At 62.0% G+C, this 21,527-nt stretch overlaps 3 protein-coding genes across 32 annotated transcripts in view; 1 reads left to right on the forward strand and 2 right to left on the reverse strand.

Annotated features, from left to right (window-relative positions):
* Nucleotides 1-1,997, reverse strand: part of EXD3 (exonuclease 3'-5' domain containing 3) — a 118,815-nt gene extending 116,818 nt beyond the window's left edge. For 11 of the 15 annotated variants that reach the window (XM_063696924.1, XM_063696923.1, XM_063696919.1 and 8 more), the window contains exon 1: nt 1,840-1,977. The gene's annotated coding sequence lies outside the window, so the exon portion shown is untranslated. Of the gene's footprint in view, nt 1-1,839 lie in introns of all 15 variants that reach the window. The other 4 variants (XM_055350269.2, XM_055350268.2, XM_063696912.1 and 1 more) reach the window with 3 other exon arrangements.
* On the forward strand, nt 1,974-14,455 carry NOXA1 (NADPH oxidase activator 1). Of its 13 annotated transcripts, none has more exons than XM_055350278.2 (14): nt 1,974-2,444; nt 5,052-5,134; nt 6,841-6,949; nt 7,762-7,896; nt 8,084-8,263; nt 10,330-10,389; nt 10,555-10,646; nt 10,782-10,887; nt 12,571-12,616; nt 12,747-12,805; nt 12,995-13,149; nt 13,292-13,406; nt 13,507-13,621; nt 13,745-14,455. In XM_055350278.2, the coding sequence occupies exons 1-14, from the start codon at nt 2,268-2,270 to the stop codon at nt 14,095-14,097; spliced, it is 1,785 nt and encodes a 594-aa protein (XP_055206253.2). In that variant the 5' UTR covers nt 1,974-2,267; the 3' UTR covers nt 14,098-14,455. The 13 variants fall into 13 exon arrangements, with proteins under 13 accessions (XP_055206253.2, XP_030862526.2, XP_055206257.2 ...); XM_031006666.3 differs by having other exon boundaries at nt 8,156-8,263; nt 10,621-10,646; nt 13,745-14,445; XM_055350282.2 differs by having other exon boundaries at nt 13,765-13,947.
* ENTPD8 (ectonucleoside triphosphate diphosphohydrolase 8) lies at nt 14,455-20,204 on the reverse strand. 4 transcript variants are annotated; one of them, XM_031006671.3, is made up of 10 exons: nt 19,635-20,204; nt 17,601-17,746; nt 17,408-17,525; nt 16,600-16,750; nt 16,310-16,469; nt 15,962-16,192; nt 15,557-15,820; nt 15,261-15,371; nt 14,745-14,879; nt 14,455-14,646 (listed from the first exon to the last, which is right to left on the reverse strand). In XM_031006671.3, exons 2-10 carry the CDS (start codon nt 17,724-17,726, stop codon nt 14,455-14,457), a joined length of 1,488 nt encoding a protein of 495 aa, XP_030862531.1. In that variant the 5' UTR covers nt 17,727-17,746; nt 19,635-20,204. The 4 variants fall into 4 exon arrangements, with proteins under 4 accessions (XP_030862531.1, XP_055206265.1, XP_030862530.1 ...); XM_055350290.2 differs by having other exon boundaries at nt 17,408-17,746; XM_031006670.3 differs by lacking the exon at nt 19,635-20,204 and having other exon boundaries at nt 17,601-18,160.
* Between the last annotated feature and the right edge of the window lie 1,323 nt (nt 20,205-21,527).

Genomic DNA, 21,527 nt, shown 5'->3' on the forward strand with positions numbered 1-21,527 from the left:
GTTCCAGCCAGTTTAGAAAGGAGCCTATATGGCCAATCACCACTGTTGTTGTACTTTAGGCAAATAATCAGGCCAAATATAATCCTAAAATTTATTTTACAAGTAAATTGGTCTTACCAAGATTTATCTTTGGTAGAAATGGGGAAGTAGAGAAAAATTATGTTTCAGAGAAAAACTATAGCATACCTGTTACTGGATTCTAGCCCTGATCATTGTATTTTTTATTTTCCTACAATCTGGACTAAATCCTGAACAATCTTCTGGCTACAAGTCTCAAAGAAGAACCTGGCTGGGCAGAGGTTCACACCTATAACCCCAGCACTTTGGGAGGCCCAGATGAGAGGATCATTTGGGCTTAGGAGTTCGAGACTAGCCTGGGCAAGGTGTCAAGACCTAGTCTGTACCAAAAAAATTTAAAATTAGCCGGTCCTGGTGGCAAACACCTGTATTCCCAGGTACTCAGGAGGCTAAGACAAGAGGATCATTTAAGCCCAAGAGTTCAAGGCTGCGATGAGTGGGAATCGTGCCTCTGCACTCCAGCATGGGTGACAGAGCAAGACCCCATTTCTAAGTAAACAAATAAATAAAAAGAAAGAAGAACATGGATTTTAGTTTCTTCATGTTTTTAGTTGTCTCCCTAATGGAACAGGTTTGTTTTTTTCATCCTGGCATACAAATTGGTTATAGTCCTATGTGTTACTTCTGAGAAAATTAAAATTAATGGTGTTTCTAAAAACTAGAGATGATTCAACAGGTGATAGCAGTTGTATAAATTAATGACTTCACTGAGACCTCATGTTTGCCACCCTGTAATGCCATTCCAATTCAGTTTGTGGTGTTCTTAAAAAAAAAAAAAAAAACCTCCCTGAAATGTCTCCTCCTTTCCTGCTTGGCATGGGACAGGGCTATGTGGGAATGAGCCTTCCCAGCAAGAGGGGACACTCTGACCCTCAGATTTTGATAATCAATGCTTTCAAGAAGAAAGATTTTGATCAAAAGGGGGGCAAATGAGAAAGAAAAAAATCATTTATCTGAGGAATGCAAAGCCCTTTTAAACTGTGGGCCCAGAAAGCTTGATGTTAAGTGCCAGAAAGCATTTCAAATGAAACCGCAGCCCCTCACTACCCCTTGAGCCAAGTAACTTCCCACTGATGACACCAAGCCGTGGCCAATCGCGAACCAATGCCATTTCTACAAGCCAGTGAGCTCCTGGGCAACGTTCGAAACCACCTGCTCTCCGATGGGCTCTGTTTTCTTTAAAAACCTGAGCCTCTGTTTCGTTCTCCGTTGCACCTGGTGACCCAGGCCGCCCTCGACCTCTGTGCCTGAATAAACCCACCGGGCACCACATTCTGACCCTTTTAATTATTTTAGGTTGACAACTAATACAGGACTCAGCGCCGGTGGACAGGAAGCCAGGGCCCCTGCAGGGAGGCGCCCGTCCCTTCTCCCGGGGAGGGCAGGGCAGGCGCGCGCGCGTCCCACCGGGAGCGCCTCCTCCTCGGCGAGGGAGCGAAGGGCCTCCGGGCCCTGTGATGTCCGTGCTCGTAAGGCGCGGAGGAGGGCAGGCCCTGCGGGACAGGGCGGCGGGGTCGCCGGGGTCGCCCCAGCTCCCCGCGGCGTCCGGCTGCTCGGCGGCCTCCGGAGCGGGGCCCTGCGGGAGAAAGCACCTTCCCCGCCCCATCGGGGCCTCAGTTTCCCCACCCCGGGAAAGCCGGCGGCCCGCCCCCGCTCACTCCCAGCTACGGCCCTCACCTCAGGACGCGCACCCGGCCCGGCCCCTCTCTGCCCCCGGCGCCCAGACCGCCCACCTGGCCCGCGCGGCCCGGGGTCGCTCACCTGCGGGGCCGGGACAGCCCCACACCGTCCACGCCCGGCGCGGAACCTTGGCCCGACCGCAGCGGCTGGCCCGGAGGGCTTTAACCGTCGCACCAAGGCCAGCGCGGGCGGGGCGAGGAAGCCGGGCGCACAAAGCTCCCGGCGGAAGTCCGGCCGGGGCGGGGGCCGAACGGGAGGTGGGCGAGGCCTGAGGGTCTGGAGTGGGCGTGGCCGTTTCTGGCGGGGGCGTGGCCTTACCGGGGAGGGGCGGGCGCCTGCCGCCAGGGGGCGCCGCGGGGCAGCGGGGTTGCACCTGGCGCTCGGCGCCCGCACCTCTGCCCGCCTCGGAGACCCCGCAGCCCCGCGCCGCCGCCTGGACCCGGCCCCGGCCCCGGCCCCGGCACCTCCGCGGGATCCTGGCCCCTCCTCGAGCGCCGCCACAGGCCGCCATGGCCTCTCTGGGGGACCTGGTGCGCGCCTGGCACCTGGGCGCGCAGGCTGTGGATCGCGGGGACTGGGCCCGCGCCTTGCACCTCTTCTCGGGCGTCCCGGCGCCGCCCGCCAGGTTGTGCTTCAACGCGGGCTGCGTGCACCTGCTGGCCGGGGACGCCGAAGCCGCGCTGCGGGTGAGCGGGGCGTGGGGAGGCCTGTGCGGGCGACGCCTCCGCCTCCGCCTCGAGCCCCTGGGGAGGGCCCAGCGCCCCTCCCCGACCGTCACGGGGTCGCCCTGCCGCCCCCGACCCAGCGAACGCCCCGGCAGGTGGGAGCCGAGCAGTGGGGGCCGCACCTGAGCTAAGCGAGGCCGCGCTGGGGGGCGCGGCGGTCACCGGGAGAGGCCCGGGCCCGAGGGTGACTCACACCGGGAAGCGGGAAGCTGCTGGGCTGGGTCAGGCCCGAGGGGCCGCCCTGCCCTAAGGGGAAAGCGTTGCGCCTGTGGTCATGGCCGGGAGACCGGGTCAGTCTCCTCCTCTGAGCCCTCAGCCCTCCCCCAGCCCACTCCCCGAAACAGCCAGGAGTCCAGGGTGCCAGGGTGCAGCGGCCGAGGCCCTGCACGGAGCCCGGTGCCCTTCCCGTGCCCGCTCGCGTTCCGGGGCCGCCTGTTCCTGCGCATCCCAAACGCCAGCGCTGCCCACCCCCGCTCAGTCCCAAGCACCCCGCAGAAGCAGGCAGGTGCCCACGGTTACTGAAGGCTCGGTGACAGCAGCGATGAAAAGGAGAGGGAACTGCGCGCTGTGGGAGGGTCTCCACGCCCCTGACTCGCAAAATATCCCCCTTGGAGGAGACTGGGCAAAGCGCACGAGACCCCCCTCTCTTGTGTCTTAAAGCTGCGTAGAAATTTACAATCACCTCCATAATGATTTCATTTTTTTGTTTGTTTCAAAGATGGAGTCTCGTTCTGTCACCCAGGCTGACTGGAGTGCAGTGGCCCAATCTTGGCTCACTGCAACCTCTGCCTCCCGGGTTCAAGCAATTCTCCTGCCTCAGCCTCCCTAGTAGCTGGGAGTACAGGCGCCCGCTACCACGCCTGACTAATTTAGTATTTTTAGTAGAAACGGGTATCACCATGTTGGTCAGGCTGGTCTTGAACTCCTGACCTTAGGTGATCCACCCTCCTCTGCCTCCCATAGTGGTGGGATTACACACGTGAGCCACCTTGTCCGGCCCACAATGATTTCATTTTAAAATGTTATCCGAGAAAGGGAATGTAATCTTTAGACACCAGGTGGTTCTGCAACAGATCCTATGTCTGGGGCTAACCCAGTCACTTGTGCTCTTGTGCCTGGTTTCACCACAGAGAGGGGACGCAGTCACTTGTGCTCTTGTGCCTGGTTTCACTACAGAGAGGGGACGCAGTGACAGTCATACGACTAACCCACAGCATATGCATATTAGGAGTATGGGAACTTAGGAAAGCAGATGGAACAGCTATGATTCATAAAGCCGATCATGTGAGGGGCAGCCCAGGGTGCAGAGGGTGTCGCTGGAACTGCTGTCTCTTGTTAGGAGCCTTGCGTGACGTTTGGGGCAGACAGGTGGGTTCTGCTGGCCCTGAGCCGCCACCCCACATCAGGGCTGCGTGCCTGTGCTCAGCCGCCACACTTCACACCTGTGTGAACTCGGTTCAATGACAAGCCCCCACTCAGCCAGATTTGTGAAAGAGACCGTAGCACCCTTCCTGTCACACACATTTAACTGATGGCCACGGTCCCTGTTCAGAACCTTCTGTGTCGTTGCTGAGTCTGGTTTAAGGAAGAGCTGTGCTTTACACACAGATAAACCCATGAAGACGTGTGTTGTTCTTTCTGATTCTAATACATTTCTAGGGTGTCATTTTGCATGAACTATCAAAAAAGGATTTTTATTTTATTTATTTTTTGAGACGGAATCTCGCTCTGTCTTGCAGGCTGGAGTGCAGTGGTGCAATCTTGGCTCACTGCAACCTCTACCTCCCGGGTTCAAGCGATTCTCCTGCCTCAACCTCCCGAGTAGCTGGGACTACAGGCGCCTGCTGCCATGCCCAGCTAATTTTTGTATTTTTAGTAGAGATGGGGTTTCACCATGTTGGCCAGGCTGGTCTCAAATTCCTGACCTCAGGTGATCCGCCCACCTCAGCTTCCCAACATGCTAGCATTACAGGCGTGAGCTAACATGCCCGGCCTGTAAAGCAGTTCTTTAGCTGGTGACTCTGGGATCTGGGCTGTGTTATCTCGTCTCCAGTATGTGACAGCCAAGGTTGCCTGAGGTCAGGAGTTTGAGAATCTCTTGAACCCAGAGGCGGAGGCAGCAGTGAGCCAAGATCGAGCCACTGCACTCCAGCCTGGGTGACAGAGCGAGACCCCGTCTCAAAAAAAACAGAAAACAAAAAACAAAGGATTTTTAAAAGACAAAAATCTTGCATAACCCCACTCCCCAGAGGTAACTATTATTAACATACTGGAACACTTTTTTCTGGCCTCTGTCCTTGTGCTCATGGGAAACACATCGGTTTTAGCAGCACCTCAGTAGGCTCTGTGCCTTGGACGAGTTGGGGTTGGGTGGGCTGTGGCAGCCTGAGTGGCGACAGCCCTGCCCAGGCAGGGGCTCCGAAGGTTCCTGGACAGGAGCAGGAGGGGCTGTGGGGGGTCCCCAGGGGCCGACAGAATTCCGTGGCCCTGTCACCCATCACGCTGTATCTGTGATGCTGCGTGACCAGGTTACAGACCTTGGCATCCCGTGGGCATTTTTGTCCCCAGGCATTTGACCAAGCCGTGACCAAGGACAGCTGCATGGCGGTTGGCTTCTTCCAGCGAGGAGTGGCCAACTTCCAGCTGGCAAGGTGAGTACAGGGGTGCCTTGTTCCTTCTCTGACTGCCCTTTGTGTCCCTGCAGAGTCCACTCCTGCACCTCCTCCTCCTCCCTCTCCATCCACTCCCTCCTCTTGCCCACCCCCTCCTCCATGGTTCCTGGCTCCAGGGAAACCTGGGCCGAGACTGTGGCCCTCGCCTCTGGTGAGCGCCACCCTTGGACACAGGTGGTGGGGTCCTCACTGCTTACCTGGGCTCTCTGCACCATGTCCCTTCCTAAAGGAGGAACGAGGGAAAGGAGACCATCAGGACTGCAGACCAGGCCGTGCCTCAGCCTCTCTGCTAGACGCTCACAGGCCCCATCCCAGGAGGGCAGGCTCTGTGGGGAAGTGGATCACAGTCCCGAGAGCCTCGCAATCCTGAAATATCAAAACCCCTCAAATCTAAAATCCCAAAAAATATAATTCTAGAAAAAATAAAATTCTGTAAAAGATATTTATTTACTTTTTAAAAATTGTTTTGAGAAGGAGCCTTGCTCTGTCACCCAGGCTGGAGTGCAATTGTGCGATCTCGGCTCACTGCAACCTCCGCCTCCTGGGTTCAAGCGATTCTCCTGCCTTAGCCTCCCAGCTAGCTGGGATTACAGGCATGTGCCACCACGCCTGGCTAATTTTTGTATTTTTAGTAGAGACTGGGCATCACCATGTTGGCCAGGCTGGTCTCGAACTCCTGACCTCAGGTGATCCACCCGCCTCAGCCTCCCAAAGTGCTGGGATTACAGGAATGAGCCACCTCGCCCAGCCTATTTACATATTTTAAAGGGATTTGTTTGAGAAACATAAAAACACGACGGAACCCTTCATTGGCCGATAAAATAGACAAAAATAACATACATATTTTTTCAAGCACAAATTCATGCACGCCAGCGACAGGCTCACGGGTGTGAGAACTACGAGCAGATGAACAGTGCTCATGAGGAGCTAGGTCAGAAGGGGGAAGACGTAGGTGCGTAGACTCTGGCTGGTGACTGTGTGCACCTGGCTTTATAACTGGTCATCAAAACACCAAGATGAACAACCCACCTTCTAACAAGATCCATCAAAGGCTTCAGGGACCACCACATACGCAGTCGCCCAGAGAGCCCGGATCTGGAGATATTTTACCTTTCAGAAAGGCAGATGAACGAAAAAGCCATCTCTTCCTTTACTGAAGAGTCCCAGCATTCGGGATTATGGCTGTGGGACTGTCCCTTTCTGGATTACGATCCAGACCCCTCTGGGGCAGCCTCTCCTTCAGATCGGCGCGGGAAGCCCGCCTGGAGGAGAGGCCTCTCCGGCAGGCGCTGGGGAGCTCCCAGCAAGGCTTGGAAGGAGCCTGAGAGTTTGGAGGGGAGCCCCCATGGGGTGGGGGGCCTGAGAAGCAGGAGGGAAATAACCAGGGCTCTCTGCACGGTTCAGAAGAGAGGCTTGGGGGCGGGCAGGGGCCCAGGAAGCTGAGTCTGAGCTGGGAAAATGGTGGAGCCCCAGCACACAGTGACCCCCACACCCACTCAGCACACATGTGCATGGACCTGTGGCCCACCAGACCTGAGTGTGCAGACCTAGGCACCGCACTGCCCTCCCTCAGGTCTCCTTGGAACCAGGTGCTGGGGGCGGCTGGAGCGGGACTGGTGTGAAAGCTGCCTAACCCCAGCCCCGTCTCCGCCCTGTGCTGCTGAGGGGACCCCGGCTGCCCACAGGTTCCAGGAGGCTCTGTCTGACTTCTGGCTGGCCCTGGAGCAGCTGAGGGGCCACGCTGCCATCGACTACACGCAGCTGGGCCTGCGGTTCAAGCTGCAAGCCTGGGAGGTGAGGCCGGGCAGGGCTCACTGTGCTGCTGGCTGTGGGGCGTCCACGGGCGGCGGCACTGTCACAGGAGGGCCCTGTGGACTGGGGAGCGCCTCTGGCCAAAGCTCTTGGTGCCATGGAATCCCCTGGCCACTCCTTGACCCGCAGGAGGTTCTGGTGGCAGTGGAGGTGGAGGGACCATTTTGTGCCATTTCAGGCCACCAGGGGTGGCTCCACCCAGGGGGAGGGCAGAGGCGAAAGGCTGCTGGGTGGGCAGGGAGCAGGCAGGGGGTCGCGCCCACCCTCCACTGTGCCCCCAGCCCTTTCCTGGCTGCCTGGAACGTGTTGGCACCGAGGGAGGGGTGCTGAGAGGGCCCCCCCACCAGACCCCGGAAATGCATCGCCCTGAAGCCTTCTGGGAATAGCATTCTCTTAGGACGAAAAGATGGAAGGGAAAGCCCACTGGTGTGGGTTTGGAGCCAGGGTTAAAGCCAGGTGGGGGCCCCGCCAGCCCAGGACACAGAACGGTGCAGGGGAGGGGCCCGCCAGCCCAGGACACAGAACGGTGCAGGGGAGGGGCCCGCCAGCCCAGGACACAGAACGGTGCAGGGGAGGGGCCGGGTGGGGGGACTGGGAGAGGAGCTGGGTGGGGAGACGGGGGAGAAGCCAGGTGGGGGGATGGGGGGGCCGGGTGGGGGGACTCGGGGAGGGGCTGGGTGGGGGGATGGGGGAGGGGCCGGGTGGGCGGACCGAGGGAGGAGCTGGGTGGGGGAACCGGGGGAGGGCCTGGGTGGGGGATCAGGCCCCTGCCATCACCTTGGCCCCACTCCCAGGTGCTACACAATGTGGCGTCGGCACAGTGCCAGCTGGGGCTCTGGACAGAGGCGGCCAGCAGCCTAAGGGAGGCCATGTCCAAGTGGCCGGAGGGGTCCCTGAATGGCCTGGACTCAGCCCTGGACCAAGTGCAGGTGAGGAGTGCCAGCCCGGTCATGGTTTTGGGCTGGTGCCTACCAAAGCCCCTCAAGACCAATTTCATGAGATGAAGAAGCTTCCGGAGGGAGATGGCCTTAGTGCCCAGTTTCGGGTGCCAGGCGGGGGCTTCCTGTGGCCTGCGGGAAGGGGGTGGGGGGCCCAAGCGGCCCCTTCTGCTCCAAGGCGCAGGGGCTCTGCGACTGCAGGCCTGGTTGGTCACCCCGTCTGCATCTGCTGGATACCCACCCCCTCCAGAGACGGGGCTCACTACTGCCACGGCAGGTCCCCAGGGGCGAGGTCTTCCGGCCCCACCGGTGGCACCTGAAGCACCTGGAGCCCGTGGATTTCCTGGGCAAGGCCAAGGTAAAGGTGGGGACGGTGTCCTGGGGCATGGCGGCTGGTGCTGAGCCCTCGAACTGTGTTCCCAGGGATGGGGGGGTGTGCAGTCCAGGCCACCGTAAGGGCCAGGAGGGTAGAGAGTGGGCCCACAGCCATCCTCAAACTGGCACCCACGGCAGGGGGGTGACGCCCCAAATGGGGCTGTGAGCTTGAAGGCAGAGCCCACTAGAGCTGGCTGCATAGGAGGGGGCTCCAGCTCTCCCAACAAGGACCCTGTAGGTGCCACCCCGCCCCCAGACTGGGCCATGGCCACAGCCACAGCCTTACAGCCTCCAGAGTCCCTGCGTCTCTCTGCGTCCTTTCATGCGTTTGTGTCTCCCTGTGTCCCTGCCACAGAGAGCGAGGTCCCGGGGGGGTGCCTGTGTCCCTGCAACAGATAGCGATCCGGGGGGGTGCCTGTGTCCCTGCCAGAGATAGCGAGGCCCCGGGGGGGTGCCTGTGTCCCTGCAACAGATAGCGATCCGGGGGGGTGCCTGTGTCCCTGCCACAGAGAGCGAGGTCCCGGGGGGGTGCCTGTGTCCCTGCCACAGATAGCGAGGTCCCGGGGGGGTGCCTGTGTCCCTGCCACAGATAGCGAGGTCCCAAGGGGTCTCCCTGTGTCCCTGCCACAGGTAGCGGGGTCCCGGGGGGGTGCCTGTGTCCCTGCCACAGAGAGCGAGGTCCCGGGGGGGTGCCTGTGTCCCTGCCACAGATAGCAAGGTCCCAAGGGGTCTCCCTGTGTCCCTGCCACAGGTAGCGGGGTCCCGGGGGGGTGCCTGTGTCCCTGCCACAGAGAGCGAGGTCCCGGGGGGGTGCCTGTGTCCCTGCCACAGATAGCGAGGTCCCAAGGGGTCTCCCTGTGTCCCTGCCACAGGTAGCGGGGTCCCGGGGGGGTGCCTGTGTCCCTGCCACAGAGAGCGAGGTCCCGGGGGGGTGCCTGTGTCCCTGCCACAGATAGCGAGGTCCCAAGGGGTCTCCCTGTGTCCCTGCCACAGGTAGCGGGGTCCCGGGGGGGTGCCTGTGTCCCTGTCACAGAGAGCGAGGTCCCGGGGGGGTGCCTGTGTCCCTGCCACAGATAGCGAGGTCCCGGGGGGGTCCCTGTGTCCCTGCCACAGGTAGCGGGGTCCTGGGGGGGTGCCTGTGTCCCTGCCACAGATAGCGAGGTCCCAAGGGGTCTCCCTGTGTCCCTACCACAGATAGCGAGGTCCTGGGGGGTGCCTGTGTCCCTGCCACAGCTAGCGAGGTCCCGGGGGGGTCCCTGTGTCCCTGCCACAGACAGCGAGGTCCCGGGGGGGTCCCTGTGTCCCTGCCACAGGTAGCGGGGTCCTGGGGGGGTGCCTGTGTCCCTGCCACAGATAGCGAGGTCCCGGGGGGGTCCCTGTGTCCCTGCCACAGATAGCGAGGTCCCAAGGGGTCTCCCTGTGTCCCTGCCACAGATAGAAAGGTCTCACGGGGGCGGGGGCTGCAGTCTGACGGTCTGGGCCATGTCACGCCCACACTTGGGTCAGAGCCAGGCAGCACCCCAAAGTCACAGGAATGGGGAGCTGCTCACCCCCAAAGGCAGGGGGCGAAACATGGTGGAGAAGAAGAACTCCTGGTGGGCAAAGACTGGGTCACCCTTGGCTGGCCACGCCCCTGACTGGCCACGCCCCATTGGCTGGCCACGCCCCCTCGGTCACCTGCGCTGTGCCCCGGCCGACTCCTGTGTGGCCCAGTGCAGCTGCCCAGCAGGGGAGGCCTGGGGTGGGCGAAGCCGGGCTCTGAGCTGTGTTAATGCATTAACTTAGAGTCCGCATATCACAGTAGAGTGCTGTTTATAAGAAACCAAAATGTTTTTAAAGTTGTGCTAAAAATAAGTTAACATTGCAGCAGATGGTTTTCTCCATCAGACATTTCCCTCCATGGTGGTCTGGCAGACGCGGGCCGGGCATGGGCAGCTGTCACCCAGCCCCCGGGGACTTAGAGCTGCGGGGCGCGGTGGGGCGGGCTGCAGGGAGCAGACCCTGCTGGGCCGCTGATCCCTGACCCAGTGTCCCCACTGTCCCCGCCAGGTGGTGGCCTCTGCCATCCCCGACAACCAGGGCTGGGGCGTCCACCCTCAGCAGCCACAGGTGGGTTTGCGGCCCCTCAGACCCCTGCCTGGCCTCACCCAGCTTTCTGGGAAAGAAAATGCTGCACAAGCTCTAAGCCCTCCTGGGGCTGCAAAGTTCCTCTGATGGGAGGTGTGGGGTGGCCGTCCCATCCCTGTGTAAGACCTGGGGAAACCACTCTTCAAGGTTCCGGAGGAGGGAGGGCGGCCCCCGACCCTTAACCAGAGCGAGGTTGTTGCTTTGTGTCCACAGGGACCAGGAGCGAACCATGATGCCAGGTAGGAGGGGCTGGCTGGGCCCTGCGAGTGCGTCCCTTTCCTGCTGGGCAGAGGCCCTCCACATGGGGCCACGCGGGCCGGGCACAGGAGGGCACTCAGATGGGCAGGGCCTGAGAGCCTCCCTCCTCTCCCTAGGTCTCTAATCATGGACTCCCCAAGAGCTGGCACCCACCAGGGCCCCCTTGATGCAGAGACAGAGGTCGGTGCTGACCGCTGCACGTCGACCGCCTACCAGGAGCAGGTGCGTGGGCCTGGGCCTCTTCCCCTGCTGGGGGTCGGTGCTTCTGCCTCCGTGGACTGGGGACCACAATGGGACCCACATGAGGGTGGAGGGAGCAGCTCACTTGGGGGGTAGAAGGGGCCGGGCTCACCCGTGGTCCTGGCCCAGCCCAGCCAGATGGGAGGGTGCCTGGCTGTGCCCAAGGCGAGTGGGCATTGGCCATCAGGACAGGAGAGAGGTGGTGTCCAGTGGAGACATCCAGGTAGCCCTGCAGGCCCTCAGCCCCCAGGACCACCTCAGCTTGGCCATGGCCCCTCCCCTCCCACTGGGGTGCGAGTGACCAGGAGTGACCCAGCTGGGGACAGGCGGGAGGCAGGACAGCTCTGGAGGGGCCCCAAGGCTCCCGCCCCCCATGGGGGCCCAGCAGCGACTCCATCCCCCGAGTCCTCCCGGACACCCCGGCACCTGGGGAGAGGCGGAGGAAGGCAGGAACCCCAGCTGCTCCCAGGGTGGCAGCCGTGGGCGGAGGCTCTGCTGCAGGATCCGGGAGGCCCAGAGAAGGCACCTGCATTTCACGCTGAGCGCATCTGAGGATGCGATCAGGAAGCAGCCCCGGCACTCTCTCTTTATGGATGCCCACTTCCAGTTTAACCGTGGCATCCCGGGGGCAAGGGTGTCCTCCAAGCTGTGCTTCACTAATTCCCTCAGGGTTTGGAACTATTTGCCCAGTTCCCACGATGGGCCTTTAAGCCCTCGTCCTTCCTAACCTAAGGCAACTTCAACCATCTGATAACTCTAATAATAAGTTACAATCGAGGCCGGGCACAGTGGTCTGTAATCCCAGCACCGTGGGAGGCTGAGGTGGGAGGATTGCTTGAGCCTGGGAGGTGGAGGCTGCAGTGAGCCATGATAGTGCCACTCCACTCTGGCCTGGGCAAGACAGCAAGACCCTGTCTCAAAAAAAAAAAAAAAAGCCAGGCAAAGTGGCTCACGCCTGTAATCCCAGCACTTTGGGAGGCCTAGGCAGGCGGATCACAAGGTCAGGAGATCGAGACCATCCTGGCTAACACGGTGAAACCCCGTCTCTACTAAAAAATACAAAAAAATTAGCTGGGCGTGGCGGCGGGCGCCTGTAGTCCCAGCTACTCAGGAGGCTGAGGCAGGAGAATGGCGTGAACCCGGGAGGCGGAGCTTGTAGTGAGCCGAGATCGCGCCACTGCACTCCAGCCTGGGCGACAGAGCGAGACTCCGTCTCAAAAAACAGCAGCAACGCCTGACCCTCAGGGTCTAGCCAGCGCTGGGCTGTGACTTTGTGACTTGCAGCCGGTGAACTCGTCTCCTGCTCAGTGCCCAACTCAGGGCACACGGTTAACGTCGAGCCCACACAGAGGCTGGGGGCCAGGGACTGGGTCCTCAGCTTCCTGGGGTCACTGGGGAGCCCACCCACCTGGAGCTGCCACCTCGGTGGGCCTGGGGGGACGGGGTGCTCCCTCCTGGTGACAGGCAGCCTCTAGGTCTGCAGGGACCCAGCCCCATCCTAAGGCAGCCGACTTGTGGCCAGTGACCTGAATTCAACACCCACAGGCCACCTGCTGGGTGCTAGCCGGGCACACAGGCCACACCCTTGGTGTGGGCTCTGCGAGGACAGTACCGGCCTCCAGCACCTGACCGCCCCAGTCCACCCAGCCTGTGCTTCTCTTGCAGAGGCCCCAGGTGGAGCAAGTTGGCAAACAGGCTCCTCTCTCCCCAGGTATGGGGGTCCTCAGCGGTGGGGTCCCCGGGTGAAGGAGGAAGCTGCTGGTGCATGGGTGCCGGCTGCCCTCCACCCCCAGGGCCCACTTTGGTGGGAGTGGCTGTGTCAGTCTTGCTCTGTCCTACAGGGCTGCCGGCAATGGGGGGGCCTGGCCCCGGCCCCTGTGAGGACCCCGCGGGTGCTGGGGTAAGAGGCTCCAGACCCTTCACCTGTCAGTCACCTGAGGGAGGCCGAGGCCAAGCCCCATCCCTCAGAATCAAGGCTTGCAAGCCCCCCTCACCTGCCCAGTCTCTGTCCACACCCCTCGGGCTGAAGACGGCCCTGACCAGGCCCTGGGCCTCAGCGACCACCCCTCCCCCTCCTGCCTGGACCCAGGGAGCAGGTGCAGGGGGCTCCGAGCCCCTGGTGACTGTCACCGTGCAGTGCGCCTTCACGGTGGCCCTGAGGGCACGAAGAGGAGCCGACCTGTCCAGCCTACGGGCACTGCTGGGCCAAGCCCTCCCTCACCAGGCCCAGCTTGGGCAACTCAGGTGGGCCAGAAAGCCCCTGGTGGCTGCGGTGGAGCTGGGCACCGCCCCGACTGAGGCAGCTGCTGGAAGAGGGGGTGGCAGAGGTCACCGCCCTCCCTGCAGGCCCCACCCAGGAGGCCTCCTCTGAGGAATCTCTTTGCAGTTACCAAGCCACAGGTGAGGACGGGCACTGGGTCCCCATCCCCGAGGAGGAGTCGCTGCAGAGGGCCTGGCAGGACGCAGCTGCCTGCCCCAGGGGGCTGCAGCTGCAGTGCAGGGTGAGCCGAGGGCGAGGCAGGGGCAGGGGCACCCTGAGGGGCGGTGGAGGCCCCTCCTCCCAGTGCCCGGCCCGACCTGCAGCCCACTCTCCTGCCTCAGGGAGCCGGGGGTCGGCCAGTCCTCTACCAGGTGGTGGCCCAGCACAGCTACTCCGCCCAGGGGCCAGAGGACCTGGGCTTCCGACAGGGGGACACGGTGGACGTCCTGTGTGAAGGTAGGGTGGGCATGGCCCTTCCCAGGCAGCACCGCGGTGCCCGGGGTGTGGGGGGCTTAGGGCTCGGCCTGTGCCGTGAGCAGACGTGGCACCCAGAGGCCACGCCTGGGTAACACCCTGCAGAGCCCAGTGTCCCCTTGCAGTGGACCAGGCATGGCTGGAGGGCCACTGTGACGGCCGCATCGGCATCTTCCCCAAGTGCTTCGTGGTCCCCGCCGGCCCTCGGATGTCAGGAGCGCCCGGCCGCCTGCCCCGATCCCAGCAGGGAGATCAGCCCTAACGATGCTGTGTCCATGATGCTTTTAATAAAAACAACCCCCACTGCAGTCTCACCCTCCAAGCGGGTGTGGGAGGCCGGGCTGGCCCAGCAGAAGCCCCCGGGCCTGGACTCCATCCATCTGCTCAGACAACAGCAGGGAGAGCGGGGGTCCAGGTGGGGCAGCTCCCTCCCCTCCGCCCCTCTCCGCCCCTCCTGAGGCCCCGTCAGGAGCAGGACCCCTGTGCCTCCGTGGTCTTGCCCTGTTTGCAGGCAGCATGTGGCCCTGCAGTCACACAGCCTGGAGACACCACGAGTCCTGGCGGCCTGTGTGCAGAAAGGCACCTACGGCCCTGGAAGCCCAGTTGCAGAAGGAGGCGGGGGGAGGGACGCCAGGAGGGGAGGCCATGCAGCCTCTGTGGCCAGCACCACCCTGACGGTGCCCTGGAGGTGGCTGTCACCTGACCGTGGGCAGAGCCACAGAGCAAGGCCCCACGGCGCTCAGGGCTCAGGAAGGCTCCGACATCCGGGACGCAGCTGCCTGTGGGCTCTGTGGGGGCCCACCTCCGCCTTCCCACTAGTCCTGCAACCAGAAGAGCTGGACCGAGGCAGCCCCCACCACCGCCACCAGGGCCAGCACCATGAACACCACTTTGGCCACCCAGACGCCGTAGCTCTCTGCCCGCCACTGAGCCGGCGCGTCGGCCGGGATCATCCCGGTCAGGTTCAGCATGTAGCCCAGTGTCCAGCCAATGTCCACACCGCCCGCCTGTGGGACACACGGCTGCTCAGGGCTGCGGAGCAGCTACCCCAGGACCACAACCTGCCCGCGCCCACGCCCCGCTCACGCCCAGGGGAGGCAGTCACCTGCTTTCGGAACTCGAGGCTGGGCCAGGTCTCCTCGCTGAACCCGTAGCCCTCGTGCAGGAGGGTGAGGATGTACAGGCCTGAGGCACAGTAGTCCCGCAGCCAGCGGTCCTGCCCAGGGTAGCTGGCCTCCACCTGGGGCCCAGGAGGCCAAGAGGCGAGGTGAGGGCCCCTGATCCCCAGTCATGCGGGGACCGCCCCATCTGTCCTGGCCAACCTGAGCACGCAGACAACAAGAGGGTGCCGGGCAGTGGTAGAGAGCCCCTCCCTGGCCCCACCGACCAGTTACGTGGTGCGGGTTGCGGCCCCTTCTTGGCGGGCCAGAGGCTGGGCCCAGCTGCAGCTGTGGCCACAGCCTCCTACCTGGAGTGGCATGGCCTGGAGCTGTCCTCTGCCCTTGCCTCCCCCGGCCCTGCTGGCCGTGCTGCCCAGAATGAGGCTCCAGCATCCTGCCCGGGGGCAGCCCTGCACCCTCAGGGACCCTTGATGCAGCCAGGGAGCCCAGGGCCCACCCACCAGTTTCCAGGGCCTCTGGCAAAACTCCCAGATGGTGGCGTTGACCGTGCTCAGGGGCTGCCCGGAGGTGAGGTTCAGGAAGTGGAAGGTGTAGTAGAAGTTGGAGAAGGCCTGAGTGAGAGGGGAGGTGGCTGTGCCTTCGCTGTGGCCACGCTGGGCCAGATCCCCACCCCACCCGGGCTCCCAGAGCCCCTAAGAGCCAGCCTGGGCCCCTTCTGGGCCTGCTGGAGTCAGACAGGCACCTGAGGCCACACAAGGAAGCCCGGACCCCTGGTGGGGGCAGTGTGGGTGCTCACATAGAACTGGCCCCGCAGCGGGGGCTGGTAGACCCCGTCAAAGGCGCAGTCCTCCTGGCCCTGGCAGCTGGAGAAGTTGAAAAGTTCCCGGATGGCTGAGACGCAGGCCCCAGGGTTGCCTGTCCCTTCAACTGTGAGGTTCTGGGGGAGGCTCAGCGGGGGCGTGGTGTGGACACAGGGTGACTCATACAGCGAGGCCAGGGCCAGTGTGGTCTGGTAGCCGCTGAGGTAGCACGGGTGACGGAGCAGGGCAGCCGGGCGGCTCTGCAGAGGGCAGGGAGGCCTGAGCACCAGCCCCACACCTGCAGCCCTGTGCACCCTCCCCGGGGCCGGATGACCCACGCCAGCCCTGTGCCCATAGCCCTGTTCCCACAGCCCCATGCACCCTCCCCAGGGCCAGCTGACCTGCACCAGCCCCACGAGGAGCCTGCTCAGCATCTGGTCCCGTCCAAAGCACAGGTAGCTGTGAGTGTAGACACTGTAGTCGGAGCCGTAGAGGCGAAAATCGGCCTGGGTGCTCTTGTCCAAGATGGGGCCCCCAGGCACGAACGTGATCTGGGTGGAGGCCCCTCCCATGTCCAGGGCACCCACCAGCATCTCCTCCGGAGGCTGGATCCATTCTCCAGTGAAGGAGTACTGGGCACAGAAGGGGCCACTCAGCTGGGAGCAGCCACCCGGACCCCGCCCCGGTCAGCCAGCCCCAGACACCAGCCCCTCGCAAACCAGCCCCCGCCCTCAGGCTGCCTGTGGCACCTTGACCAGCGTTCCCAAGCCGTAGTTGACAGTGATCCAACCGAAGGCACCTTCGGCCTGCCCGGCCAGGAGCTCGGCACCCCAAAAGTCCACGGGAGACCGGCCCAGGACCTGGGTGACTGCTGCAAAGATGTCCCTGGCCTGAGAGCTGTTCTTCCGGCTGGGCACAGAGGACCAGGGGCTGGAGCTGGCTGGAAGCCTGGGCCCGGCCCCACCCTGCCTGCCACACTGGCTGAGACCATGGCTTCTGCAGCCACTCCCCGTGGGTGCCAAGGCCATGCCTGCCTCACCTGAGCAACCTCATGCCAGCCGTGGCCCCCAAGAACGTGGGTGTTTTCCGATGCTGGGCCTCTGGGATCAGCACCAGCGCCTCCTCCAAGCAGCCCTGCAGGCTCTCACCAGCCTGTGCAGGATTAGAAGTGTAGGAGGAGATTCCAGGCCCTGGAATAGCAGCCAGGGACAGAGCTCCAGACCCCGCAGGCTGGCTGGGCTGAAAGGCAGCCCCCAAAGACGTGACCACCTCCTGCCCCCTGGTGCAGCCACCAGCCAAGGGCTGCGTGGAGCGCTCAGGCTGAAGGAAGCAGGAAGGACCCTAACCCAGAGCCTCTGGAGGGGGTGCGGCCCTGTCCACACCTTGTTTTCAGACTTCTAGAATGCTGAGAAATAAGCTGCTACTGTTTTAAGCCCCCAATTTGTGGTAATTTGTTACCAGAGCCCCCAGGAAGCAAATTCGGGGCCTCTTGTTTTCCCCTCTCAGGATCCTGGAGTGCAGGCACCCCTGTAACTACCAGCCTCGGCTGCCAGCACCACATGGTGCCAGGGTGGGGAGCACCAGGGGCCAGAGAGGGTCAGGGCTGGAGGCAGCAGATGCTGGGCAGACCCAGGCCAGGCCATGAGAATCTGACTGCTCACCAGGATCAGGCAGGGAGGTCCCCAGAGTGCCACCGCGTGAACGCAGGCTCCGGCCCAGCACCCATGCCTGGCGTGTGAGCTCAGCCAAGTCACCGAACCTCTCCAAACCCTTTCCGTGCAGCTGGGAATCCCAGCCAGGCAGCAACAGGCAGGTCCCAGCACCGGGCTGCAGAACAGCCCACTAACCTTCCACCTGGCAGGCCAGGGCCTGGCTGACCACACCCGTGCCATTCTCCTTGTTCGCCGGCCACTGATACAGGAAGAGGGACGTGTGGGAGGAGCCCGCATCAAACACGATCCCAAACTGGGGAGACAGTGGGATGAGTGGGAGGCAACACCTGTGGACCCGGCCCGGCCTCCCCTGCCGGTGGGGACGCACCTTGATGTCTGTGGGCAGGAGCACGCTGGTGGACTCCACCAGGAGGAGAATGAGCGCCGTGAGGCCTGAGACCCCTGAGGCCCCCAGCAGGGCCAAGAAGACCTGCTCCTTCCGGGACAGCCCCATGGTGCAGGTGGTACTGGTTCCTGTGGGGGACGGCGTGGGCACCCAGGCTGCACTTGGTGTCCCCATCCCGCCCTCCAGAGGCAGAGGCTTCGCTCCCCGTCTCCCTGGAGACGCACCCCTGGACAGCCACTTGCCTTAGAGGCATCTCCGGGGCTCAGACGGCCTCCCGTGGCCTTAGAGGCATCCCCGGGGCTCAGACGCCTCCCGTGGCCTTAGAGGCATCTCCGGGGCTCAGACGGCCTCCCGTGGCCTTAGAGGCATCCCTGGAGCTCAGACGCCTCCTGTGGCCAAGGACCACTCCCCAGGAGCCACACCTGCCAGGGGTGCCATGGGCATCAGAGGGCCCTGTGGGAGAGGGGCGGGGGGCAGCAGAGGCCTCGTCTGGGGACACAGCCCCAGCAGGATCCAAGTAGCCCCCTCAGACCCCCTCGGATGGGACTCGCGGAGCTGCCCCCACCATGTGATGGGGCCACCCTGTATCCCCACCCCTCGGTCCTGCCTCTCCCGTGCCACCCTCCCCAGGAGCAGCCACAGCTCCAGCCTGCACTGGGGGCCCAGGGCTCTGCCTCCTCTCTGCGGCCCCCACCCCAGGCTCTCCCAGGGTGGGGGTTTCTCTCTGGAGCCCGAGGGGACTGTTGCCGAGGGGCTGTGGGTGAACCCAGGGTGAGGCCAGCCATCCTAGGAAGCCGAGTGTGAGGCTTCTTAACAACATCGGTTTCTCTGGAAATCCAGCCCAAGGCTTCCCTAATCTGACTCTGCACCTTCTTAGCTGGTGTCAGATGGCCCCTGGATGGGAGGTGGACCCAGGGATGCCATCTGAGGGGCCTGGGCTTCTCTAGCCCTGTGGCCGAGGTGTCCACCTCCTCCTCTGCCCAAACGCCCAGCAAGGCTCTCAGCTCTCAAACTACCCCAGGCCGACCCTGTGCCCCATACAGCCCCACTTCACACGGGTACCACTGCCAAAGGAGTGGTCAAAGCCAGAAGCTGCCTGCCAAGGTCCTGGCACCTGAACCCCATGTGACCGTGTCCTATCGTGTTCCCCCGGGAAACGTTGCACCCACACTGAGTGGCAGGCACGGGTGCTGCCCTGGTCCTGACCTGGGGCTCCTGGGCACGTGGAAAGTGGGACACGCTGTGGGGTCCTCACGCAATTCTGTATGTCCGGGGGATATAAGCCCATTTTAAGGAGGATAGATGACAGAGGCTCAGAGAGGACAGGAGGCCGGTCCAGCCCAGACAGGGCCCAGCCTGTGTCCCCAACCAGCACCCAGGCCACAGGCCACCTCATAGGGACAAACAGATGACAGGGGCCAGGAACACAGGGACTCCACACCCAGAAGATGTAGCCACCTGAGACCCCCAGGCCTGAGCCTCCAGGTAGGCAAAGAGGTTGGGGCAACCTCTCCTACACTCAAAAGACCCCCAAGACCAGAACAGCCTCCCAGATCAGAACAGCTCCCCAGACCAGGACAGCACCCCCCAGACCAGGACAGTGCCCCCAGACCAGGAGAGCCCCCCAGACCAGGACACCCCCTCAGACAGAACAGTCCCCCAGACCAGGACAGCCCCCCAGACCAGGACAGCCCCCCCAGACCAGGACAGCCCCCCCAGACCAGGACAGCCCCCCCCAGACCAGGACACCCCCTCACACAGAACAGACTCCCAGATCAGGACAGCCCCCCAGGCCAGGACAGCCCCCCAGGCCAGGACAGCCCCCCCCAGACCAGGACACCCCCTCACACAGAACAGACTCCCAGATCAGGACAGCCCCCCAGACCAGGACAGCCCCCCAGGCCAGGACAGCCCCCCAGACCAGGACAGCCCCCCCCAGACCAGGACAGCCCCCCAGACCAGGACAGCCCCCCCCAGACCAGGACAGCCCCCCAGGACATCCCTTTGGACCCTCACCTGGGCTGGCTGCCCACTCCCCGGAGCGGCAAGGAGGAAGCTGTGCTTAGGCGCGTCTGTGTCCGCGCACCTGGCGTCCAGCCTCTCCCTGCCCCTGGGTCCAGGACAGCTGGGGTGGGAGGGGCAGGGCGGCGACAGCCTCGGGCGATGCGCTGTGCACCTGGCTCCAGGGCCCGCAGGCTGAGGCCAGCGCCCAAGGTCGCCCCGCCCACTCCACTCTCGGGTCCCCCGCCCAGGGTCTCCCCGCATCTCCCACCCGCGGGTCTGTCTCGGTGCCCAGGGTCGCCCCGCCCCCGGGGGGTTGGGAGGCAGGAGAGGGAAGCTGAGGAGGAGCCTGGAGCTGCGAGGGGCAGAACTCCGGGACCCCGCCCCCCACGGCCTGCAGCCGCGCTCTTGACCCCGGCCCGGACTTTACCCCCCGTGCCGCCCGGCCCGGGCAGGTCGGAGTCAGGTGACCCCGAAGGTCCAGGCCCGGGGCGGGGGCGGAAGTGTCTGCAGCCCCGCGGCGCCCGTCGTTTTCCATTTGCAGCCACTCTGCCTTTCCCGCTCGCCGTGGGTCCCGGGGCCGCCGCCGTCGGGGTCCCGGCCTCTGAAGCGGCTCAGGGCTGGGGGCGGGGGGGGGGCGGGGAGGGGCGGGGCTGGGTGGGGCTGGGGGTGTTGGGGGGCGGGGAATAGGGTGGGGGAATGGGGGGGCGGTGAATTCCTTTCTGTGTGAGATCCAAGAACCCTCTTGGGGTCTCAATCGGTACTCTCTTTACTGGTAGCATATTTGGTGTCGTGTGTGTGCATTTTTGTGCTTTTTCTTGGTGATTTCACTGTTTATAATGGCGTCTCAGCGTAGTGCAGAAATGCAAGACGGCTGAGATGCACTTTACAGAGAAAACACACATTGGATAAGCTTCATTCGTGCAAGAGTTAGCGCTGTTGGCCATGAGTTCAATGTTAGTGATACAATACATATTAAATAAGGTGCCCTTAAACAAAAATACACATAAAAGAAGGTTTTATTAATATATTGATCATTCAACAAAAATGTGACCAGAAGCTTGCAGGAACATAACTTTGCATTTCCCTTAGGAGCAATAGTTTAGCATATTCTTTAATTCAGTGTTTGCAGCAACTTTATACCACTAGCTGCCATGGGTCGTAAGAATCAAATGTGTTTGTTGAAGATTTTTGCAGTTGTGTTCAACAAAGTTGCATAGTTTTCTTTTTTATTCCTGGTTTCTGTATGGGGATAATGCTGGGCTTATAAAATGAGTCTGGGAAGTTGTCCTTCTTTTTTTTTTTTTTTTTTGAGATGGAGTCTCGCTCTGTCACCCAGGCTAGAATGCAATGGTGCGGACTTGGCTCACTGCAACCTCCACCTCCCAGGTTCAAGCGATTCTCCTGCCTCAGTCTCCGGAGTAGCTGGGATTACAGGTGCCTGCCACCATGCCTGGCTAATTTTTTGTATTTTCAGTAGAGACGGGGTTTCACCATGTTGGCCAGGATGGTCTCAAACTCCTGACCTTGTAATCCGCCCGCCTCGGCCTCCCAAAGTGCTGGAATTACAGGCGTGAGCCACCGCGCCCAGCCAGCTGTCCTTGTTTTATTTTGTGGAAGGGATTTGAAAATTTTGTATTAAATTTCTTCTTTAAATATTTTGTATAATTTGGTGGTAAAACCATCTGAGCCAGTACTTTCCTTTTTAGAAAAGTTTTAAAGTACAAATTCAGTTTCTTTAATACTTAATAGGATTGTTCAAGTTGTCTATTTAATGAGTTTTGGTAGTTTGTGGCTTTCAAGGAATTGGTCCATTTCACCTAAGTTGCTAAATTTATGTGAATACAATTACTCATAGTACTTCCTGGTTATCCTTTTAATGTCTGTAGGGTCTGCAGTGCTAACCCT

The sequence above is a fragment of the Gorilla gorilla genome, chromosome 13 (genome assembly GCF_029281585.2).
Source record: "Gorilla gorilla gorilla isolate KB3781 chromosome 13, NHGRI_mGorGor1-v2.1_pri, whole genome shotgun sequence".
Taxonomy (NCBI): domain Eukaryota; kingdom Metazoa; phylum Chordata; class Mammalia; order Primates; family Hominidae; genus Gorilla; species Gorilla gorilla.